The following is a 19269-nucleotide window of genomic DNA, read 5'->3' on the forward strand; positions in this document are numbered from 1 at the left end:
ATAGAGATTTCTTTACGGAGTCTTATTTACTATTTTTCAACTAAAACCAGGCAGTAAATCAATCATCATCTGTAATTATTGCTGCAGTAATTACCTTTGGGGAGTAGGTTATCATTCTTGGTGGCCTTTGTTCGAATATCTCTTTCATTTTCCCTGTTTTATTTTTCTTGAATCATGTCAGTTTCTGAGTGGATTAATAGTATTCTGAAAGCAGTCCGATTGTAGGATTTCTGAAAGGGCTAATAATGCAGTTCATCTGAGAAGTTAAAAGATGCTTGCATAGACATAGCACTTAAATTCATGGATAAGAGTTAGCCCATCAATTATTACATCTTCATTTTTAGTGAACAAACAAAAGCTGTAAGTAAGGAGAATTTCGAGTGTACCTCCAATGCAGTGCTTATTTAAATTCCTTATTTTTTAAGTATTACTGATTTAGTCAGTGCAAAATGTGTTTCTTCAGATAAAAATAAACAGTATTTTAAATAGCTTATTTGAAAAACTATTCTTTGAATGTATGTAAATGAGTTATTTAAACTCATGAGTGGTGTTTTACATCTAAATAAAATATGGAGTTACACATTACATTTCCAATTTGTCATGTACTTAGCAACCCTTTCTGGGGGGAAGATATAAGAGATATTTTTGATATGTCTGTCACTTTTGATAACTTAATTTGGAACTTATATCTTAGGGGAATACTGATACAAGGCAGGTAAATACATTAAAACAAAATGACAATTGAGCTTTTTATACTGAATGCATGAAACTAATGTTCATCTGAACTGGTGGGTGTAAGAACTCGCTAATGACTAAATTTCTTCTATTTCTTGAAAATACACTTTTTTGAATTACCCTGGTTTCTGTTTGCATTCCTTTTTATATTATTATTATTTGTCTCTATCCTTCCTTTTTTTTTTTCTTTTTTTTTTTTTTCTTCCTCCTTCTCTGTCTTGGTTTCTTGCCAACTTCAGTCTGACTGTCCCCCAGCTCTTGGCAAAGATTGCATCTCAGATTTGGACCTAGGAAAGAAAATAGGCATGGCGAACATTAAATAAACCCCTTAAAATTTAAGAATAATAAAAACATCATTCCAAGGAAAAATAAGATTGTAATTATTTTCTGTGAAAAATGCTGTCTCTTACAAGGATACTGCAGGTTTGTAGGGGAAAAAAAAAAAGGTCTCAAAAGGAGAGTAAATTACTTAACTTTCTGAAAAACTGTAATTTGAATATCTTATTTTACTTTAAGAAGGAGGAATTAAAGTTCAACTGCCGGGTTCTTTCAGGCAGGGGAAGGATCAGTTGCATCAAACTCATCAGTCCTGACCTATATTTCATTCTACTGATTAATTTACCCCATTTCCTTGGCTAGTTTCTGGGAAAAAAATCTATTAAGTATCATTGACCTGATCAAAATCACCTAATGCATTCGGTGAAGGAGGGAGGTTAGCCAGAGAAAAGCAGGTGGGGAAAGAGAAGTCGGAGATATGATACCCGTGTACAAGCCCCAAAAGAGGCACTGTGCAAATGAAGGGTATTGAGGAAGGGCAATTGTTATGACTCCTTAAACTCCTGACACCTAAGGGCAGTGTCATTCCCTAAGTAAAACTATGCTAGAGACCCCCTTGACAAGAAAGCGAGGGTTGGGGGGGGTGGGAGAGCAGCTTCTTGTATCTTGTTTAACTTGGCCATTTGAGTGGTAAACCTGGTTTTGTGACTTGGCATGCTTTGGAGATATCACACTTAGGTTACTGACTGCCTCCCCCCCCTCCTTCCTTTCTGGTTTATGGGGTTTTCATTTTGGGAGGGCTTGAGGTTTTTCCTTTGCCCTTACTACTGGCTTTTGATGAGAAAGTTTGTTTAGAGAAAAAGTTACAAAAATGCAGTCACTTGCAAAGAAAAGCAGGTATTCTTTATAAAAAAAAATGAATGAAAATATAGTCCTACTAAATGTTAAACTCAGGTTTCTCTAAACTAAGACCAGGTAATATTCATTATGCTAAAGTCACCTGTGAAAAATCACTGAAATGGCAGTTGTTAGATAAGCCATCACTAGGAAACTAGTACAGCTCCACATGTTCAGTAGAAGTGCTGATCTCTGAAGGTGATTTCTTTTTGGGGAGAAAAAAAAGTACTTTGTTTTTACTTAAAAGTTAATTTTTACTCATTGTAATTTTGTATCCTACATGCAGAAATAAAATTACTGAACGTTAGTTCCTAGAAAGATGAGAGGGAAGCATTTATCAGCTGTATTTTACATTCCCATGCTCTGCTTAAAGAAGGCTTGTACCTTGAAATATTTGGCAAGCCCAGAAAGTCTCTTGAAGGTTTTTCCCTCTTTTTGAGGAAACCTAGGTACCCTTTCCATCCTGAATGAATTTATAACTGCAACTCAATTTATGCAGAGTATCGGCGGACTGAGTAAGTGTACCTGTGTTTTAATGCGACTTGTTTCCTCATCATAGATTCTAAATGAAAGAATGTTTCTTATGCAGAGGTGCAGGTTGTGTGATGTAGTACCAAGGAAGGTAGAATAGTAGTGGATTAAAACAAAAATGTTACTAAATAGCAGCAATAGTTTAGAGAGAATTTGACATTCGGATCCCCTTCCAACAGTAGCCTTTACATTTCTCTGTATCTGTCAGCTATTTAAATGTTTATTCTCAGCCTCAGCCCTCCTTGGCTTCTAAATTGCATGGACTAGACTCGTAAGTCATGAGATTGTCTGCTGATTAGACTATAATCAATCCAGCATAAACAAAACCAGCAATTAGTATTGGCATGATTTCTGTGAACTTGACTTAAAGTTTCAGTATTACCGGTCCAAAGAACTTTTTCTGAACGGGCTGTTTTCAGGAACTGTGTTATTTTAGCATCATCATTTTACAGGGAGGGAACAAAAAATTCATAAGATTCCATTTGGCCTGAAAAGCAAAAACATCTGTTTGATGCATGAGTGAATTGCTGGCTTCTATTTGGCCATCTAAAAAAGGGCAAAAATTAAGATACTGAACATAAAAGAGTACATGAAAAAAACAAATTACAAAGAGGATTTAAGATTAGCATCTTTTTATAATGCAGGCTATTTATAGTGTTCTCTCTTGGACTTGCCAAAGCATGCCCCAGCTTCTTTATGTATTAAAAAAAAAATCCGTAACAACAAAAACATCCCTAAACTTTAGTAATATTCATTGGCTTGAGCAATGCATGGTGGTATTGATGGTCTTGATCAGCTGCAGGATTGCAGTAATGCTGGCCAGTCCTTTCTGAGGCCAGCATGAGTTATATTGACCATTGTTGTCTGCTGCTCGGGATTAGGTACTATTAGGAGTGAACATCTAAACAGCTACTGGTTGTACTGCTAGTTTACAGAAAGGTGAAATCTTATGACAAAGATAATATTAAGAGGTTTTAGTAGTGCTGTGTGTTTAGATTGGTTTGATTTTGTTTTCCTGAGTTGCTGTTAACTTGTGTAACAAGAGGAGCTGTCAGTATGGAGGCACTTATCTAACATGTGTAGGATAATGTTATCCACCATGATCTAGGATGTCTTGAAAGGCTTTATGTTGCTCTATAATTCATTCTGTCTAATTTTCAGCTTGTTTAATTGCTCTCAGTTCTTTGCTCTGAAACACGATGCAGTATATTCAAACTTGCACATTTTGGGAAAAAAAAAATTCCTTTTGAATAACTGTACATGAGGAAAAGCTTGAGAAAAACTGTTAACATTTTATGCAGACCATATGGATTCAGTATTTTTTTTCCTGTGTAAAACAATGAAAATAAGATATTTGGAGGGTTTCTTTTTAGATTGAATAAAATAGAGTATAAATGCTGATACCTTAAGGCAACCTCTTAGTATTTTTTCCCCTCTCTATTTTAGAATTTCCATTGGTTCCTGCAGGGTTACCTGAGCTCAGAATCAGTCCTGGTTGGGGTGGGGAAAATGCACTATTTCACTTAAATCAGAACTGTGAGATATGTATGTCCATATATATATTTCCCTGAAGGGACAACATACAGATTTACAAAGAATTTGGCCTGTTTTATTTGGTGCTGTAAAAATGTACATGTCTGTTTTCAAAGATATTTTGCAGCATGTTAATATGAAGCATTAAAGTTTTCCAGTTGCTGTCTTTATAAAAGTTGGACAGCACAAGAGAGGCTTTTAAATACTTCTAAATCATAATGCAACATTTGGCATAGGATTCTGACAAAAGATGGATGTGCAAACACCAAAAGAGGTGGTGAGGTTTGTTTTTGTTTTAATTTTAGACAACTTGGGTTCTATTTCACCTCAAGTATGAGTAATTATGCTAGTTTAGCAATTATTAGAGATGAAAGAAATTCTGTTAGATATGAGTCTCCTAAACTTCAGTAGCTTTAGTTTTAGCCAGGATAATGATCAAGGAGTAGTTAGCCATATGCCTAGGGACTATGCTGTAGCAAAAAAGATAGGGCTGATCTTGGGGGTATCCTTATTACAACATGTTATAATTAACATTTTCATTCAGCCCTCCTACTTTCAAAAAAAAAAAAAAAAACTGCTTTATATTCTTCTGTGCACACATTAGTAAGACTGCAAAAAATTGCCCTCTTCCAGTGGATTTTTGAACCAGGACAGTGGTCTTCCATGTTTAGAATATTAGTTAACACTGGTCATGCTTTTTTCCCCCCACTTCATGTTCTTTTAGTTTCAGACCTAGTTTTTTTCCCTCTATACTGCATAATTACTAAGAAAAAGATGAAGAAGATTATTTTCCCCCTTCTTTTCAGGATTTATTCTAGGTTATACGTGTTCTTCTGGGATGGGCACATTTGAGTCTTAGATTTTGCTCTAACTAGAGTGATGCAGTGCATGTCATACTGCAACTGTTCTTTGTACAGCTGAATTCATATAGTATGTACTTAAAAGAGTTGTAGGATTGTTACTTAAAAATTCTGCACAATTAAAGCCCAATGAGATTTTAGATTCTGGGGGCTAGTTTTCATTGTGGTTTTTTCCTCCTCTTTTTGTCATGGGAGTAAGACAGAGGGGTGTTTTTTCAGTAAGTGATTCGACTGGTACTTTCACTTTTAACTAAAGGTGCCATTAGGTGCAATTTCTCTTTGGAAGGTTAGGACTTCTAGTCCTTCAAGATTTCTTAAAGTTTTATATATACCTGTTGGTATAGCGACTTCTCCTCCCCTTCTTTAATTGATATAGGCTTACTGTGGTTCTTGAAAAATACAATATCAGTAACTATTTGGCTGTCTTACAAATTTTGAAGCACTAGTCATTAGTTAAACAGGTGAAATAGAACACCCTTTTGTCCTGAGGACAAATGGATGGAATGCTGATAGTGTGGATTATCAGTGTTTTCCGTCTGTCCCAAACCCCACTTTTGTTGAGCTTATTTTCTTATGCAAGGCAATAACCTAAAACAGGAATTTCGTCCTTACTTAATACAAATGCAAAACTGATCTCCTAGCTTCTTATACAGATGCTTGGTGTACTAGTCGAGTGTGGAAAAGCTAGAGCACTTCTAAGTCTAAATGGCCTGGTTAACTGTACAATAGATGGCTTTTGTATACAGTCCCTGAGACTTGTTGTACCCATACTATTTTTAGGTTGTGTTTTGCTGGCAAAATGTATTTCAAACAATGAATTCATTGATAATTGATTCTCTGCTTTTATTTTTCTGTTGTTCACTTTTTTTGGAACTTTAAAAACAAAAGTAAAATACTTGCTGTGTTGCTGGACTGGATGATGTGATGTAGTGAGGCAGTGTCCTTGGGAAGACTAGGCTGTGCTTTGAGCAACAAAACTTTCTCTGGCACCAAATTGTGATGGCTGGGGTTTTTTTTTTCAGAGTCAAGTGAATTTCTAACTTTGACAGTGGCAGTAGGAAGGAGGAGGGGGCGGGGAAGTTAATTATTTTCCACCTCCAAAGAATACAATTGTGAGGAAGGAACTTTCTGATTCACTGGTTCCAGGACAACAGGATGTCAAGATCCATGCTTAATGTAACATTTTCACTCTGAAGATGGGAGGAGGAAATGGGTTTGTATTGGTTTCTGTGTGCAACCACTGACTGGGAAGGGTTTGTGTTACGTGACTTATAAGGAGCTAGAGCATAGGAACAGATTAGGTTTACAGTTTCTGGTGAATCTGTTGAGTAGAAGACATGCTTGTCAGATGCAAATGTAAACCTGTGAAGAAATGTCAGAAATCTTTAAGGTTGGTTAAAAAAAAATAAGGCCTTGCATACTGCAAGACACTAGTGCAGATGTGCTTAGTTTATAGGTGAGTTGGTTGCCTAGTGGGATAGTCACCATACACCAAGCTCTTGGACTCTTAATATAATTTACAGGTGGTTAGGGGTTTATGAATGTTGTTGAATAGGAACTTCTTTAAGGAGACATTAGGAAAAACTCAGAAATAATAGTGTGTCTTAGCTTCTCCCCTGTTCTAGACATGAGTTTCTCTCTTAGTGCAATAGGATATCTCATAGCAGTCACTTATCTGACCCAGCTTTTTGGAGATAAGGGAATAGGTTCCTTTCTTCCAGGTTAGAAGGAACTGAGGTGCTGTGCTGCTGCTCTTCCGCTCCCCTTTGCTGGAGAGGGAAAATTATTTGCTCTGCTAAAATGTGAGAGGCAGGGGTTCTGTTCAGTGCTTTGTCTAAAGGTGTTTGAATCTGTATCTCACTGGGAGGACATCAGTCATTACATAGCAGCATATTGTGCTATGAGTGTGAGTTGCTCTGTTATTTTTGTCAATTAAGTTTCCCTTTTCAAAAGTGTAATTAAGTATTTGTTGGACAAGAGGGTGACAAAAAGCATTCATACATGAGACTCATGGCTCTAAAGGCTTGAGTACTATGAAGAAAGACAAAACCTGGGTCTTGATCTGCCAGGTCTGCAATATTTCTTTTGGTGAATTATTTCAGTGAAACTAGAACTGGAGTCCATGTATCCCACTCGCCATGTGAGTGCCCTAACCACAAGGATAAAGTATCATGCTAATTCTTCTTCTTTCTAGTTCAGTGAATATTGTAGATGAGATATGGCAGCTTCAACAGCAATGAATGAGTGCACCTCAAGTCTGAGGATAAGTGCTCTTTGTTAGGAAGCTCATGATGTGAGTACAAATCCTTCTGACGGAGGAGAAAGTTCAACTGGTGCCACCCATATCCTGGGTGAGTGATCTAACCAGTGGGTGTGGGCAAGAGGGGGAAAAGAAGATGTATTTCAATCCACACATTTTCTACCAGTGTCTTGCAGTGACCAGGGAAGGAAGGCTACATGAACTCTGAAGAACCAACCCCATAAGACGGCATCCAAAGCCAGGGCAGGCAAGAGAATGTTTAATCTTCCACTGTCCAGCAGTGGTGGGGCTTCAGTTTGATTTCAGCTTTGGGCTGCACAGCAGTGAGAAAGCCTTGATGGTAAAACCATAGGTACTGCCTGAGCTGAGTAGTATCTGAGCAGAACTGCTGGCAGTTTAGATGCAGCATCCCTGCAAAGTTTTTTGGCTTCTAAGCTCCTTTGTGGCTATAGGCCGTGTTGCTGTTGTACATGATAGAAAGTCATCTAGAATAGAGAGTTTGAGGGATCAAAAATAAACTTATAAACCCCTGGTATACAATAGATGGAGTTCTTTGGTAAATCAGGAATAATCTCAGTTAAAAGGAGGTAGTTTTTTTAGCTTTTTTTTTTTTGACTCAGATAAATGTATGTCTTAGATAATAGAGCTAAAGCATGCAGCTGTATTTTGTTTTGATACTGGAGCAGTGTCAGACAGCCTAAACTCCTCAGCTGAAATGTCTCATTTTAGTCACATAAATAAATGACTTAAATTTCAAAGACAATGATCATTTACAGAAACCTTTACTCTAAGTCCTCATAGCCCTTCCTTACATCACCGCCCTTCAGACTTATTTCATATTGGTTACTTTGAGGTTCTGTGAGCCATGCATCAGTTGGATTCAAATTGCTCTCTCGTGCTGAGTTGAGGCTTTTGTAGACAGTGTTTAGTGAATTTCCTGCTTTCTAAAACACAGGTCTGTAGGAGTATCAAAAGTTCTTATTTATGTCGCTCTGAGTAAGAAGGCTTAGGTGATACATAGCTTCAGTATACTGAGCGGAATCTGAATATGTTCTTGTAAAGTACTGGGTTTGGTAATTAGGCTTAAAATTTTTCTTAGCCTCCTAACTTCTGTTTCCACCCAAAATCAACTGGCTGCCCACAGTCGCATTGTCAGGAATGGAGATGGAGTACTTGATCCAAGACAGGCAAAACAGCTGAAAGTCTTGACACTGATACTAAAAATTAACTCCCAGAGAGATTCCCTCTTGCTTTGTTAATTCTCACTGTGGTCCTCAATTTGACTCAGAGATCTATTATAATCTGTTACACTGAATGCTATAGTCTTAGGGATGTCTGAAATTTACCTGAGGTTTATAAAAAGCCCTAAGATTCTTTGGAGAAAAGTACTTTTTAAAATCTAACATTATTAGTTTACTTAAACAATAGAAATATGAGTGTGGTTTAACATTGTTCAAGGATGCACGATTATGGAGGCAAAGTTAGCATTTTGGGCAGGATTAATTAATCTGTTACCTCAGCTATCCAGAAAAAGATATCCCCTCCAGCTTTAGGGTTTAGAATTATCCCTCTGCTGCTGGAAAGAGCATCTTCTGCCTTTTCTGCACATAGTGTTATGTAAAACTGGACGTCTTTAGGCTGTCACATTTGGATACTGTCGTCCTTGAGATCAAGGGTTGGAAGAATATCCAAAGGATTTCTTAAGCATAATTTCTTTCCACTTAAGTGTATTTATTACTTTTATGTTTATGTGCTGCCTAGGAAAATACTTTATTTTAGCATAAGAATAATATTTTCCAACCACTGCAGTTTAATTGGGAACTCCTAATTCAGTCTTTCTACAAGAAGAACATTAGGGGAAAAAAAACCAAAAAAAAAACCAAAAACCCAAGCTCAGTGTTGGGATAGACTAAAGAGAGGAGAAAAAATATGAACGCTATGAGGGACTTTGTCTTCTAGAAAAAGCAAATGCAAGGCTAAAGAATGCTTTATATAACAGGAATCATTTAAGGAAAATAATTTCCAGTGTCAAGAAAATATTGTTACAATGCTGGGGGGGAATAGAAATAGGAAAGGGGGTATGTCACAGCACAAAAGAAAAAGAATCCGACATATAAATATTCATGCATATGATTAATTGGATTTTTTTAAAGTTGTGGCTACACACAGAACTAATTTTCGATGGAGTTTTGGAATGTAGATATTTGAAATGTTAATATGCCAATGCATTTCTTGTTCCAACTCTTCTAACTCTAGAGTCTTTGGGAAGATATACATTTGGCAGTCAAATTGATAATCAGATTTCTGGCTGGTAGCTGATAGATGTGAATGGATGCTAGGTGAAGTTGTTCAGAAAGCTTTCATAGGAGTTCTGGACTTTTATGAATGAGAATTATCTTAAAGGCCATTATTAAGCATTCTGAAATGGTTGTTGACTTCCAGTAGTCACCCACTGAATTGCTGCCCACATGTGGCATAGCCAAGTGTGAAATCCTGTGCTTGCATGTGCTGGCCGGAAGAGTCTTAGAGTGCCAGGGAGAGAAGGTGTAGCCCTAGCAGATGATTCATGGACATGCGATCCTGCATTTAATATTTCTCTGTAACTTCTTTAATTTCAGCTTTGTATCCTGACTGAACCCTTGTGGAGACATATTTCCACAGCACCTTATTGCAGGGTGTGAAACATCTTCAAAATCTGTTGACTTTAATAGAATTAGAGGATACTCAACGCGCTCTGCAACTGGCTCTTAAATTTGCCTTCTGCTATATGATTAATCTGTCTAATCACACTTAATATCTACCTGTAGATGGTGTCAGTATGAATGTCCTCTTGGTTTTTAAGTGGCCATGAGGAGAAAGGAAAAGAAAAGTAGAGAGATACTTCCAGAAATTACAGTCATTTGTAGGTACTGAAATAATGGCACACACGTTTTATTTCTGTTCTGTTTCGGTAACTCGGTAAATTGTGTATTGATTATGCTAATACAGCTGGTGTCTCTATTACTTGTCTGCAGAAATTATTCAAACATGTAGATTGAAGATGCACTTGGCAAAGTTACCATCCTAAGAAAAAGGCTTTTGTGCAAAGATGGCTTTAAATTGAATTACTAATCATATGCTAATGGAAGTTTATAGATCAGGTATTGAATTGTAGGAAATGCAAAGTGCAAGTTAAAAATATATATTCTAAACTTCCTATCCCAACAGTCTTAGTTGTTATATTAGGTTTATTTTCACATCTCTCAAGGAATATGTTTTAGGAACGGATAAATCAATAGCAATCTATTTTTATAGTTTATTTTGGGATATGTAGCTTCTGCTGCTTTGTTTAACAAGCTGAAAAGAGGCTCAGGCAATTGGGGCAGGGTTTTTTTCTTTTTTTTTTTTCAAAATTTATTAATCTACCTAGATTTGAAGAAAATAGAGTTTTTCAATTATCTTTTGCTTTTATTTTATTATGGTCTGTAATAGGTCAGAAACCATAAATCTTAGCCAGAGTTCTCCAGAAGGCATCCCTTTCAGTGAAAATGTACTTTTCCATGTATCTAATTTTATCCATTTCTTTTCTGTACAAGGTTTTTCCAGGCATCAACCAGAAATGACTTGTGCTCTTCCTTGGGGTGCTAAATCTACAGATTAACTTTTCAGTGAAGGGAAATCCTGGTTAGTCAGTAGAATATGAATGAGATTTTGCAAGCTAGAAAATCTGTATATATTTTGTAGTAACTTTATGAAGTAATCTTCCTCCTTTATTAAGTAGCCATGTGTCCCATGAACAGACTTCAGGCAAAAGGGGTGAAATCCTCAATGATCAGCAGGTGTTGCTGTAGAGCAGTCAGAAGATTAATTGTTTTTAGGACCTCTGTATCAAAATTCTGACAGGTTTTCCTCTTTGGCTGTCCTTGATGGTTCTACTTGATTTGTTGGCTTGTTTTGCTTTTTCTTTTTTTCTTCTTTCTTTAAAAGAGAATAATTGGTCTTAATGCTGATGTTCAAACAGCCTAAGCATGAGAGGTGTTTTGAACTGAAACCAGGGTTTACCTTGGACACTGGCTGTATAAAAGCTGAAATGTCCTAACCTCTCACATGGATACAACTTCAGTTTAGAGAGAGAAGTTGTTTTGTTTTGTTTTGTTTTCAGTAAAATTTTAAAATCTGGTATTTGTCCAAACCACAAGCTTTTATAATTGGAGATAGAATTGACATGCTGGAATCCTCTTTTCCCTTACTGAGATTTTTTTTTTTAAATTTTTTTAAATTGCTCTCAGGAAGCCTGGTGCCACAGTTGTGGTGATCTGGTCCTTTCTCGAAATTTTATTACTTGGGGGTTCTTGTTTGTTTTGTTTCTTAAGAGTTACCCTGAGAAAATACATAGTAAGAAATTGATCGTTCATTGTTTTAAGGAAGACGTAAGTCAATTGAGAAATACTTCTACATCTAAAAAAACAGGTGACCTGTGGCCATAAACACATAGCTGGGGGGACAAGGAATATTGTTCCTTTTGTGGCAACATTTTTTAAAATGTATCTAGAAGTGCTGTTTAGCAGTAGCATCACTCATTCATATTGGATTCAGGAGGTATTGTTCTACTTTCCTGAGGCCTCTCCTTCACTGGTGGTCCATGACTTTGTTACATAGAATTCATCTTACCTTATGCTAGGATGTGGTATATGCTGTAATGAAGATGGACATCCCTGTGCACAATTGCAGTCCTAGAGTATCAATAATTTTGATGTTTGAATTAATGACAGTGCATACACGCTACTGTTCTATTTACATATCATCCTTGTAGCTTTTTTAAGTTACATTTCATGCTAGTGCTAGAGACATGTTTTTGCTTAGCAAAATTTAAAGCATCTCTTTATATAGATTCTGTTTAGAGGTGCCTTCCTCTTCTAAAAGAAAATGGTGTAGTTAACGTTTAGGGGAAGTTGGTTCACGTCACACTACCTTTCATAGTCAGGTGAGTTTAACAGTGGTCTGAAGAGCTGAAATAGCACTGACATTTTTGGAATCTGGTTGTGGAAAGGTGTTAAGTGCTAATCAAGAGCTTATCTGATGCTACCAGGTGTAGCTTACTTAATGTGAGGAATACCCCTGCTAGTTGGAGAAATGAGCTAACTTAATGCAAAGCAAAATGAGACGCTATTTTGTAGGTGTTTTGTGCTAATGCTAAGATTTCCTTAATTCAGTGGGTTTCGTGGAGTAGTTTTCTTTTTCCTTTTGTTATATTTCCCCTTAAATACGGTTTTAATTTTCCTGACAAATATGTTAGTCTGGTTGACTATTATTAGTATGTCTTTGTGCCATGGCCTGTTGTGACCGAATCCTTAAAGAGATGGACAACATTTAGATGAACAACAGTTTAGAAAGATGCTAGCCACAAAGTTAACTACTTTTATACTTGTTTCCTTTTTTTAGTGCAGTAAAGACATAGTGGTCAGCCTTTGTTGAAAGCAAACCTCAGTTCTCACAGAATTTTCAGATCCCAAAATAGCAGGGAAGTTGTAAAATGTTTGGTTTCACAAGGCATATGCTGTCATGTTTTCATGGTACAAAATTGTATACCTGGAAACAATTTGTTAGGCAGTATCCATGTTTCTTTTTTCCATTTTAAGACGTAAAAATGTTTGGTGTAGCTCTCAGTCAGCAGTGTGATGCTGAATACATTTTACTCTGCAGTCACTTTTCAGGAGCAGTGAGAGATTCTGGCACTGCAGCTGGTGGCAGTAGACATTCAGGACAGAAAAGTAGAAAACAAATGAACTCTTGCATTTCAGTTTGCATACACTTACAAATGGGGATCTTGTTTACTTCTCAGCAGATAGCCACTTGGGAATCAGTTATTGAAAAGTTCATGTTTGGAGACCTCAATTCCATCTTGAAACTTAAGAAATTGTAGAGTTCTTAAACTGCTTTTCTGGACTGAGTTGTGACATTTATCATGGTTGAGGACAGCTGATACATCTACAACCTTTAATAAGGTTGATCAATAGGTGCTAATGACCAAGGTGAGTTTCCTCTTGAGGGGGGGGAAGAGTGGACTCATTTCCAGTTTTAGAGGTGTTCTTTAGAACCTTTTATGGAAATAGATCAACAGCTGATGATAGACAAACACTGAGTCAGGTTGGGCTGCTGCAGATGTTACCCTGGGGGCTTTCAGGGGGTCACAAAAGACAGTTGGTTTTTTTGTTTGTTTTTTTCTTTTTTTTTTTTTAAACTATATACTAGTTGTATTCATTATTTTTCGTGCTTTATAAATGAATCTTACTGATCTGTGCTGCCTTAGTGAAAAATCCTTCTATTTAGGTTAGTTTGCGTTTGACCACATGTTCCCCAAAACTCAGCTTTTCATGAGCTTCCCCCACTGCTTTCTTTGTCTGATTGGTTTGCTTTAGCTGTGAGGACTGCTGGGATGGCTACTTCAGCGTAACAAAGAAAATCATACAGTATTATCACAGCTGAGGTACTTGTAACGTCGTGACTGCAAAATACAAGTTCAACTGAAACAATCAGCTCATAAAATCGTATTTCGTGAAATACTTGACTGACTCCAGGGCTGGGGAAACTTTTATCAGATCTCTGTAGATGAGAAGGGTTTGCTTACTAGCCACAGCTCTGGGACAGAGATAAAGATTATTTAGAGTCCTCCAGAGATTGTACTTGACTCTTTCTAATATATGCACTGTTTTACAAGTTTCTGGTGTCCTAAGAGTGTCCTTATGAAAACTGGTGTTTTTTTTCTAGAAACTCAGATTCTAGAAACAACCAGTTGTATGAAGCCTTGGGGTTGGCGGAGGAGGAAAAGAGGTACCTGTGGAGTGTGTATATGTATCTCTTCTTTTGCATATATGTCTAGATTTATATGTGACCCTACGTGTTGCACTCTCTTGTCCCAAGAACCAGGAAAAATACCTCAAATCTTTGGACTTTAACTCAGTTGCATGATTATTTTTTGAGGTCTGAATTCTTGGGAGTGGAAATGCTGCAGAAGTACAGTCTTTCCCCTTTCAGCTTTTTCCCCTGTGGAGGGAGAATGAATTCTTTTCTCTCCGCTGTTCTCTAACTCAAAGAGTTTGGTCTTTGGGAGAATAAAAAGGAAATGGTTCTGCCTTTTAGCTCTTCCCTTACTTTTGCTTTGGGAGAGTCAATCTTACTTAGGCATAGTATCAGAGCACATGAGAACAGCGCTCTCTAATTTTTCAAAGTAGCAGCAGAATGGCTCTTGTTAGGTTCACTCACCCAACAAGTTTTGAATAGTGAATCTGACAAGAATTGTATTGTTTTTAGTTCTACTGCTCTGGAAAGCTGTGAGCCAAGGGAAAGATGCTGGCATGGTGTATACAGTAAAACAGCATGGGGTTAGTTCTCCTTTGCAAGGCTGTCTGCACTGCTGAGATGTTTGCTACTGAATATAGGATTATTATTATTATTATTTTTTAAAGCTTATGTATGAATTAGCACACACACCTCTCCCATCTGCCAGGAGAAGGCTTTCTCTTATCTGTGTGGAGCAAGCAGAATGTTAAAGCCCAGAATTGTTCTCTCATTTAGTTCCATAATCAAATACAGTAAAGTGCATTGAAGACAAATATCCCAGAGGAAATTCGATTTGTTTTTTTAAGCCACGAAAATGATATGATCACTCTGTTCTCAGATTTGTAGCTTCCATACAGCAATGTATTCTGTCTTGGTCTGGTCTACACTTTCGCACTTTGCAGTGCAGCTTTTCTTGCCTGTCTTGTGCAAGCATTGCTGGCTTTCAGAACTGAGGCTGGTGTAAAGATGCTAGAAACACTTCAGCTACCTACCTAACATCTTTTTTTGTTTGTTTTGTTTTTGTTTTGTTTACCTTTGTCTGACAGTAGAAGAAAATGAAACAGAGGACCATCAGGCAGGTGTGGGACACACAGCCGCACAGACTGGTAATGCTGAATTCCTTCATTAGTGCTTGCTTACCATTTGACAAGTGTGAGGGATTTTTGTATTGGGGTGTTTTTGCATTGCCTGCACTCTTCTTTCTCTGTTTCAGCTTAAAATGCATTCTTGGGGCTTGCAATGGAAAATAACATTCCTCTCCCTTTACCTTTCAGTTTCTCACAATTAGAAATTCTGCCTTTTGTAGGTCAACCAGCTGAAAGTGAGATACTTATGAAGTGCAGCATGCTTTCCTTTTCTCTCTTTTTTTTTTTCTGTTGAAAATAATTCTTCTCCACATTCCCCATGTAAAACACCACTCTATGCCATTTCAGATAAACTTGGTTATTCATTTCACTTAAGCTATTTTTGTATTTGTAAAATATGTGCATAAGGGTAAATTCTTTTAAGATTGTTTGTATAATTTCTTACCAGTCAGGGATTAATTAAGGGCTCCTTAAAATTATGTCAGTGAGATTGTGTGGAAAAAACTGTTGTTTGAGTCAGGATCGCAGGGATAAGTATTGTTAATAATCACGAAGAAATAATTGTTAATTCCCAATAACAACAAGGACTCTTATTCTCCAACATGGTTCTGAGAATGCAAAAAATAATTTGCTTCTGTCTTTGGTAGTGGTTCCACCAAATTTTATCTGAAGAGAAAGACTGATTCATCTGAATAGTCTTATTCATTCAGCTGAGGTCACCCTTTGGTGTAAGGTCTGGCTTCTTAAGGATATTCCTCGAAGGCTAGTCATCTCTGAATATGTGTAGGTAATTTGTTTGAGAGCAGTTGGAGTTATTCCTCTAATGAAGGTGAAGAATGCAGTTAATTTTTTCGTCCCTTGGAAGACTTTCTATTTCTCTTGTATGTGTGTCCTGTGGGTTTGCGTTTGGTGCTATGACAGTGCCTTTTATAGGTTCTAGTGGCTTTGTACATAAACTAGATTGTCTGAAAAGAGTAAATAAAAGTGAGGGAGTTCTTTGCCTTTTTAACGGGAAATTTCTCAAACTCTTCTCAATGTACATATGTCTCCATTTAGCCATCTGCGGACTTGAAAAAAAAAACCCAACTTGTACTGCTGTAGACACATGAAGTTGAAAAATAGACAACTGCAAAACTGGAGATCAGTATGTCAAGGAATGGCTGCTTTTCTGTATTTTCTTAAAAATAATTCTCAGTGGTTAAGTTGTCTTGCTAGGTGTTTATTTCCCATCGTGTCTTGTGTTGTTCTCTGTTTGTTTCTAGGCAGGATTTAGCATTCTGTTTTTCTCTATAGCAAGAATGCAGTGCAGATATTAAAGACAAAAAACCTTCTGATAGAGAAAGCAGTACAGAAGGCCCGCACTGTGTACACACTGCCAGAAGTTTTTATAGTAATACTTTGTATCTAAGCTCTGGCTCTAACCATTAAATGTGCTTTTTATAGAGTACCAAGTTATAATGTAGTGCAGCTACGGCATATTAATCTTACTGCAGAGATTTAATGAGGCAGTTGTTTTGCGATGGACACTATTGGGAGCAGAGAGTGACAGAGTTTTACTTTACCACTGAGCTGAAGAAATATTCCTTGCCTGGTAATAATTATAACCACATGATCTAAGTTTTCCTTTCTTTTGCCAGCACTTTTCCATGCAGAAGTGGCTTGGAAGGAGGTCTACTGCAAGACAGTGAAATGGATTGAAAAGGAGGCTGTTTTCTTGGTAGTTTGGTGTTTTAGTTGTGATTATCTATGGATCCTTGCAACATAGGCAGAAATATGTAAGATGAGTTTCAGGAATATAGACAGTCTTTGCCAGTCCACTGAGATGACTTTTAGATATTCATTACTTTTACTTGACTTTTATATGGGTTATAAAAAGTAAATGTGGTGAAACCTCATTTTTACATGGGCAGAAATAGAATTTCTGCTGGTTGGCCTTAAACCGCTCCCATACTTGAAATTAATTGAAGTCCATGGCTTTATTGCCTCCAACACTTTTAAGCCAATGCAATTTTTCATTTTCCCCAAAGTTGTAGTTTTATTAGACCAAGTTACAGCAATAACATCCCTTATGAGAAGGAGGAAGAAGGGAAGTGGAGAACCACCTGCCAGAGAACATAGTAATAAGAAAATCATGCTTCTTTTAATTTCCATTTATAAATGATGTTAACATAATCAGGAACAGAAGACAACTGTTCTTTCTCTTATTTTTTTTAAGGTGCCTTAATAGGCTGAATTAATTTCTGTTCCAAAAAATTAACCTTCCTTTCCATACTAGATAATTTTCAGTGGTGTCTGCAGATGGAGATGATCTGTGTGTGCTGTTGCTGATGTGTATTGAAAAATTTCAGTTGGTGCATGGGCAGCCTCTGAAATAGGGCAAGGAAGTCTCTGGAAATGATGACAATGGTATTTACAGGTGTTGGGAAAAGTAATTTTACTATGAAGACCATCTTTGTTGAGGAAATTGTGACTGTGATTGTTGCAGATACTGGGGAGAAAGAAATGTGGGAGATGAATGACATTTCTCCTGAAGTCTATAGGAGAACATGAACTTTGAACGAGAGGTTAAGGAGAAAGTACAGATGAATGCATATTGCATTTATGAAATGTTTTATTCTAGTCTTTCAAAAGAGCTGCTCAAATAAGGCAGCTTATTCTCAATTTAAGTAACTATTTAAGATTAGACTAGCTCTTGATGGAAGATATTTGTTGTTGCAGCAGAAAAGCTGTCTATTCACAAAGCATCCAAATGATATTTACTCTCTTTAAATATCTTTTTATTTTGGTGGTGACATCTCTTCACAGAAGCAGATCACAGTGGAAATGCATTCATTGAGAGGGGCTGAGACTGCCAGAACTCATTTCACAAAGCTGTCGTAGGCTAAACTTGAACCTAGGTCCCAGAGGGTCCCACTTAAGTGTTGACCTAAAAACAAATGTGCCAGTTGGCTAGAGCATGTATTCTAAAGTTGCAGCAGAAGGGAATAAGCTTGACTGACTTCTGTCCCTGTAGAGTTTATATCTGCAAATGCAGAAGGAGAAGCAAAACATTATTAGCCTTAAAATGATTCTAATTTTAATAACTGGTCACTAAGTCTGAAGCTTTAAATCGAGCGATTCTTTAGGCTTTTGTGCACTAAGGAGTGCATATGTGCCTACGTGTGTGTGTGTGTATTGCTGAATTCCTGTAAAATGCAAGTGTTTCTAAATAGCAAGTCTTGAGAATTCCCTCCCCTCCCTGTTCTTTCCTTCAGCACTGTGTTAAAGCAGTCAGACACTACTCTTATTTTAAAACAAACGGGTTTGTAAACTTTATGTGCAGCATTTAAATACTCATGTTAAAATTCAAACCCAGTGCCCACATTTCCCTGAGTGCTCTCAGTTTTATGAGATGAAACTGGGAGCTTGAGCTGAACAACTAATGGTATGCAATGCGCACATGCTGCCTTCCAACGAGTGTCTAGTGATGTTTGGGTCAGTTTGCAACAGTTAAGACAATTATTTAATTTTCCAAACTGCTTAGAACCAGGTGATCTCCTAACTGCTTTTATTAATCTTTGAAAATACCTTGGAAGATGAAGTGGTAATGGAAATTTTTAGATTTAGAGCATTCAATAATGGCTAAAATGACATAAAGTCTTTTTATTCAATTAGCATCCCTTTTTTGGTTTGTAAATTTGCAGACTACTCTTCTATTTGGAAGTAGCTGCCCAAGTGGAAATTTCCACTCTTGAAAGAACCTTGTGGATGTAATTTGTCATATAAGGTCTCAGTGTATAGGCAGGGCTTTTGCACAGCAAATACATTTTTGTCTTCAGAATGTGTTTTTTATTTTTAAAAATTAATCTGGTTTCTCTCTGTAATATAATTCCCTTAAAAATAAATTCTGCCCTTTACCCCTGTCAAAGAAATTCCTTGGTTTTGATCACAAGCCACATGGCATGAGAAAGACTTCCTGACATGGGTCATTTCCAGTTTTTGCTTGCGGGTCCATCTGTGTTTGCACAGTTGAAGGGCAGGGTGCAGCAGTGTGGACCGAAGGATGCAGAGAGATGATGAGAGCTCTGACCTTGGTTGTGGGCAGCAAGAAATACAGGAATGGCTGTGCCCACATTACTGTAGGGTACTGAGAGAGGATGTAGGAGTGGTTTAAAGTGGAATCACCTTCCTACTTCATCACTACCCTTTCATCACTGTAATATGAATTTAGTGTTGGCATGTTTTAGTTTCTTTCCTTCCAAGGAGTTGTGCTTGATCCTAATCAATTGAAATG

At 37.1% G+C, this 19269-nt stretch overlaps 1 protein-coding gene across 8 annotated transcripts in view; it reads left to right on the forward strand.

Moving 5' to 3' along the window:
- ZNF521 (zinc finger protein 521) overlaps positions 1-19269 on the forward strand; it is a 231306-nt gene that overhangs the window by 3732 nt on the left and 208305 nt on the right. For 3 of the 8 annotated variants that reach the window (XM_050317243.1, XM_050317292.1, XM_050317251.1), the window contains 2 exons: positions 13840-13902; positions 14958-15017. The exons of 3 other annotated variants lie outside the window; for them this stretch is intronic. In XM_050317243.1, coding sequence (XP_050173200.1) covers positions 13840-13902; positions 14958-15017 — 123 coding nt within the window. The remainder of the gene's footprint in view (positions 1-13839; positions 13903-14957; positions 15018-19269) is intronic. 2 more of the 8 variants (XM_050317261.1, XM_050317269.1) reach the window with 2 other exon arrangements.

The sequence above is a fragment of the Myiozetetes cayanensis genome, unplaced genomic scaffold, assembly GCF_022539395.1.
Source record: "Myiozetetes cayanensis isolate MyiCay16 unplaced genomic scaffold, myiCay2020 scf1, whole genome shotgun sequence".
Classification (NCBI taxonomy): Eukaryota; Metazoa; Chordata; class Aves; order Passeriformes; family Tyrannidae; genus Myiozetetes; species Myiozetetes cayanensis.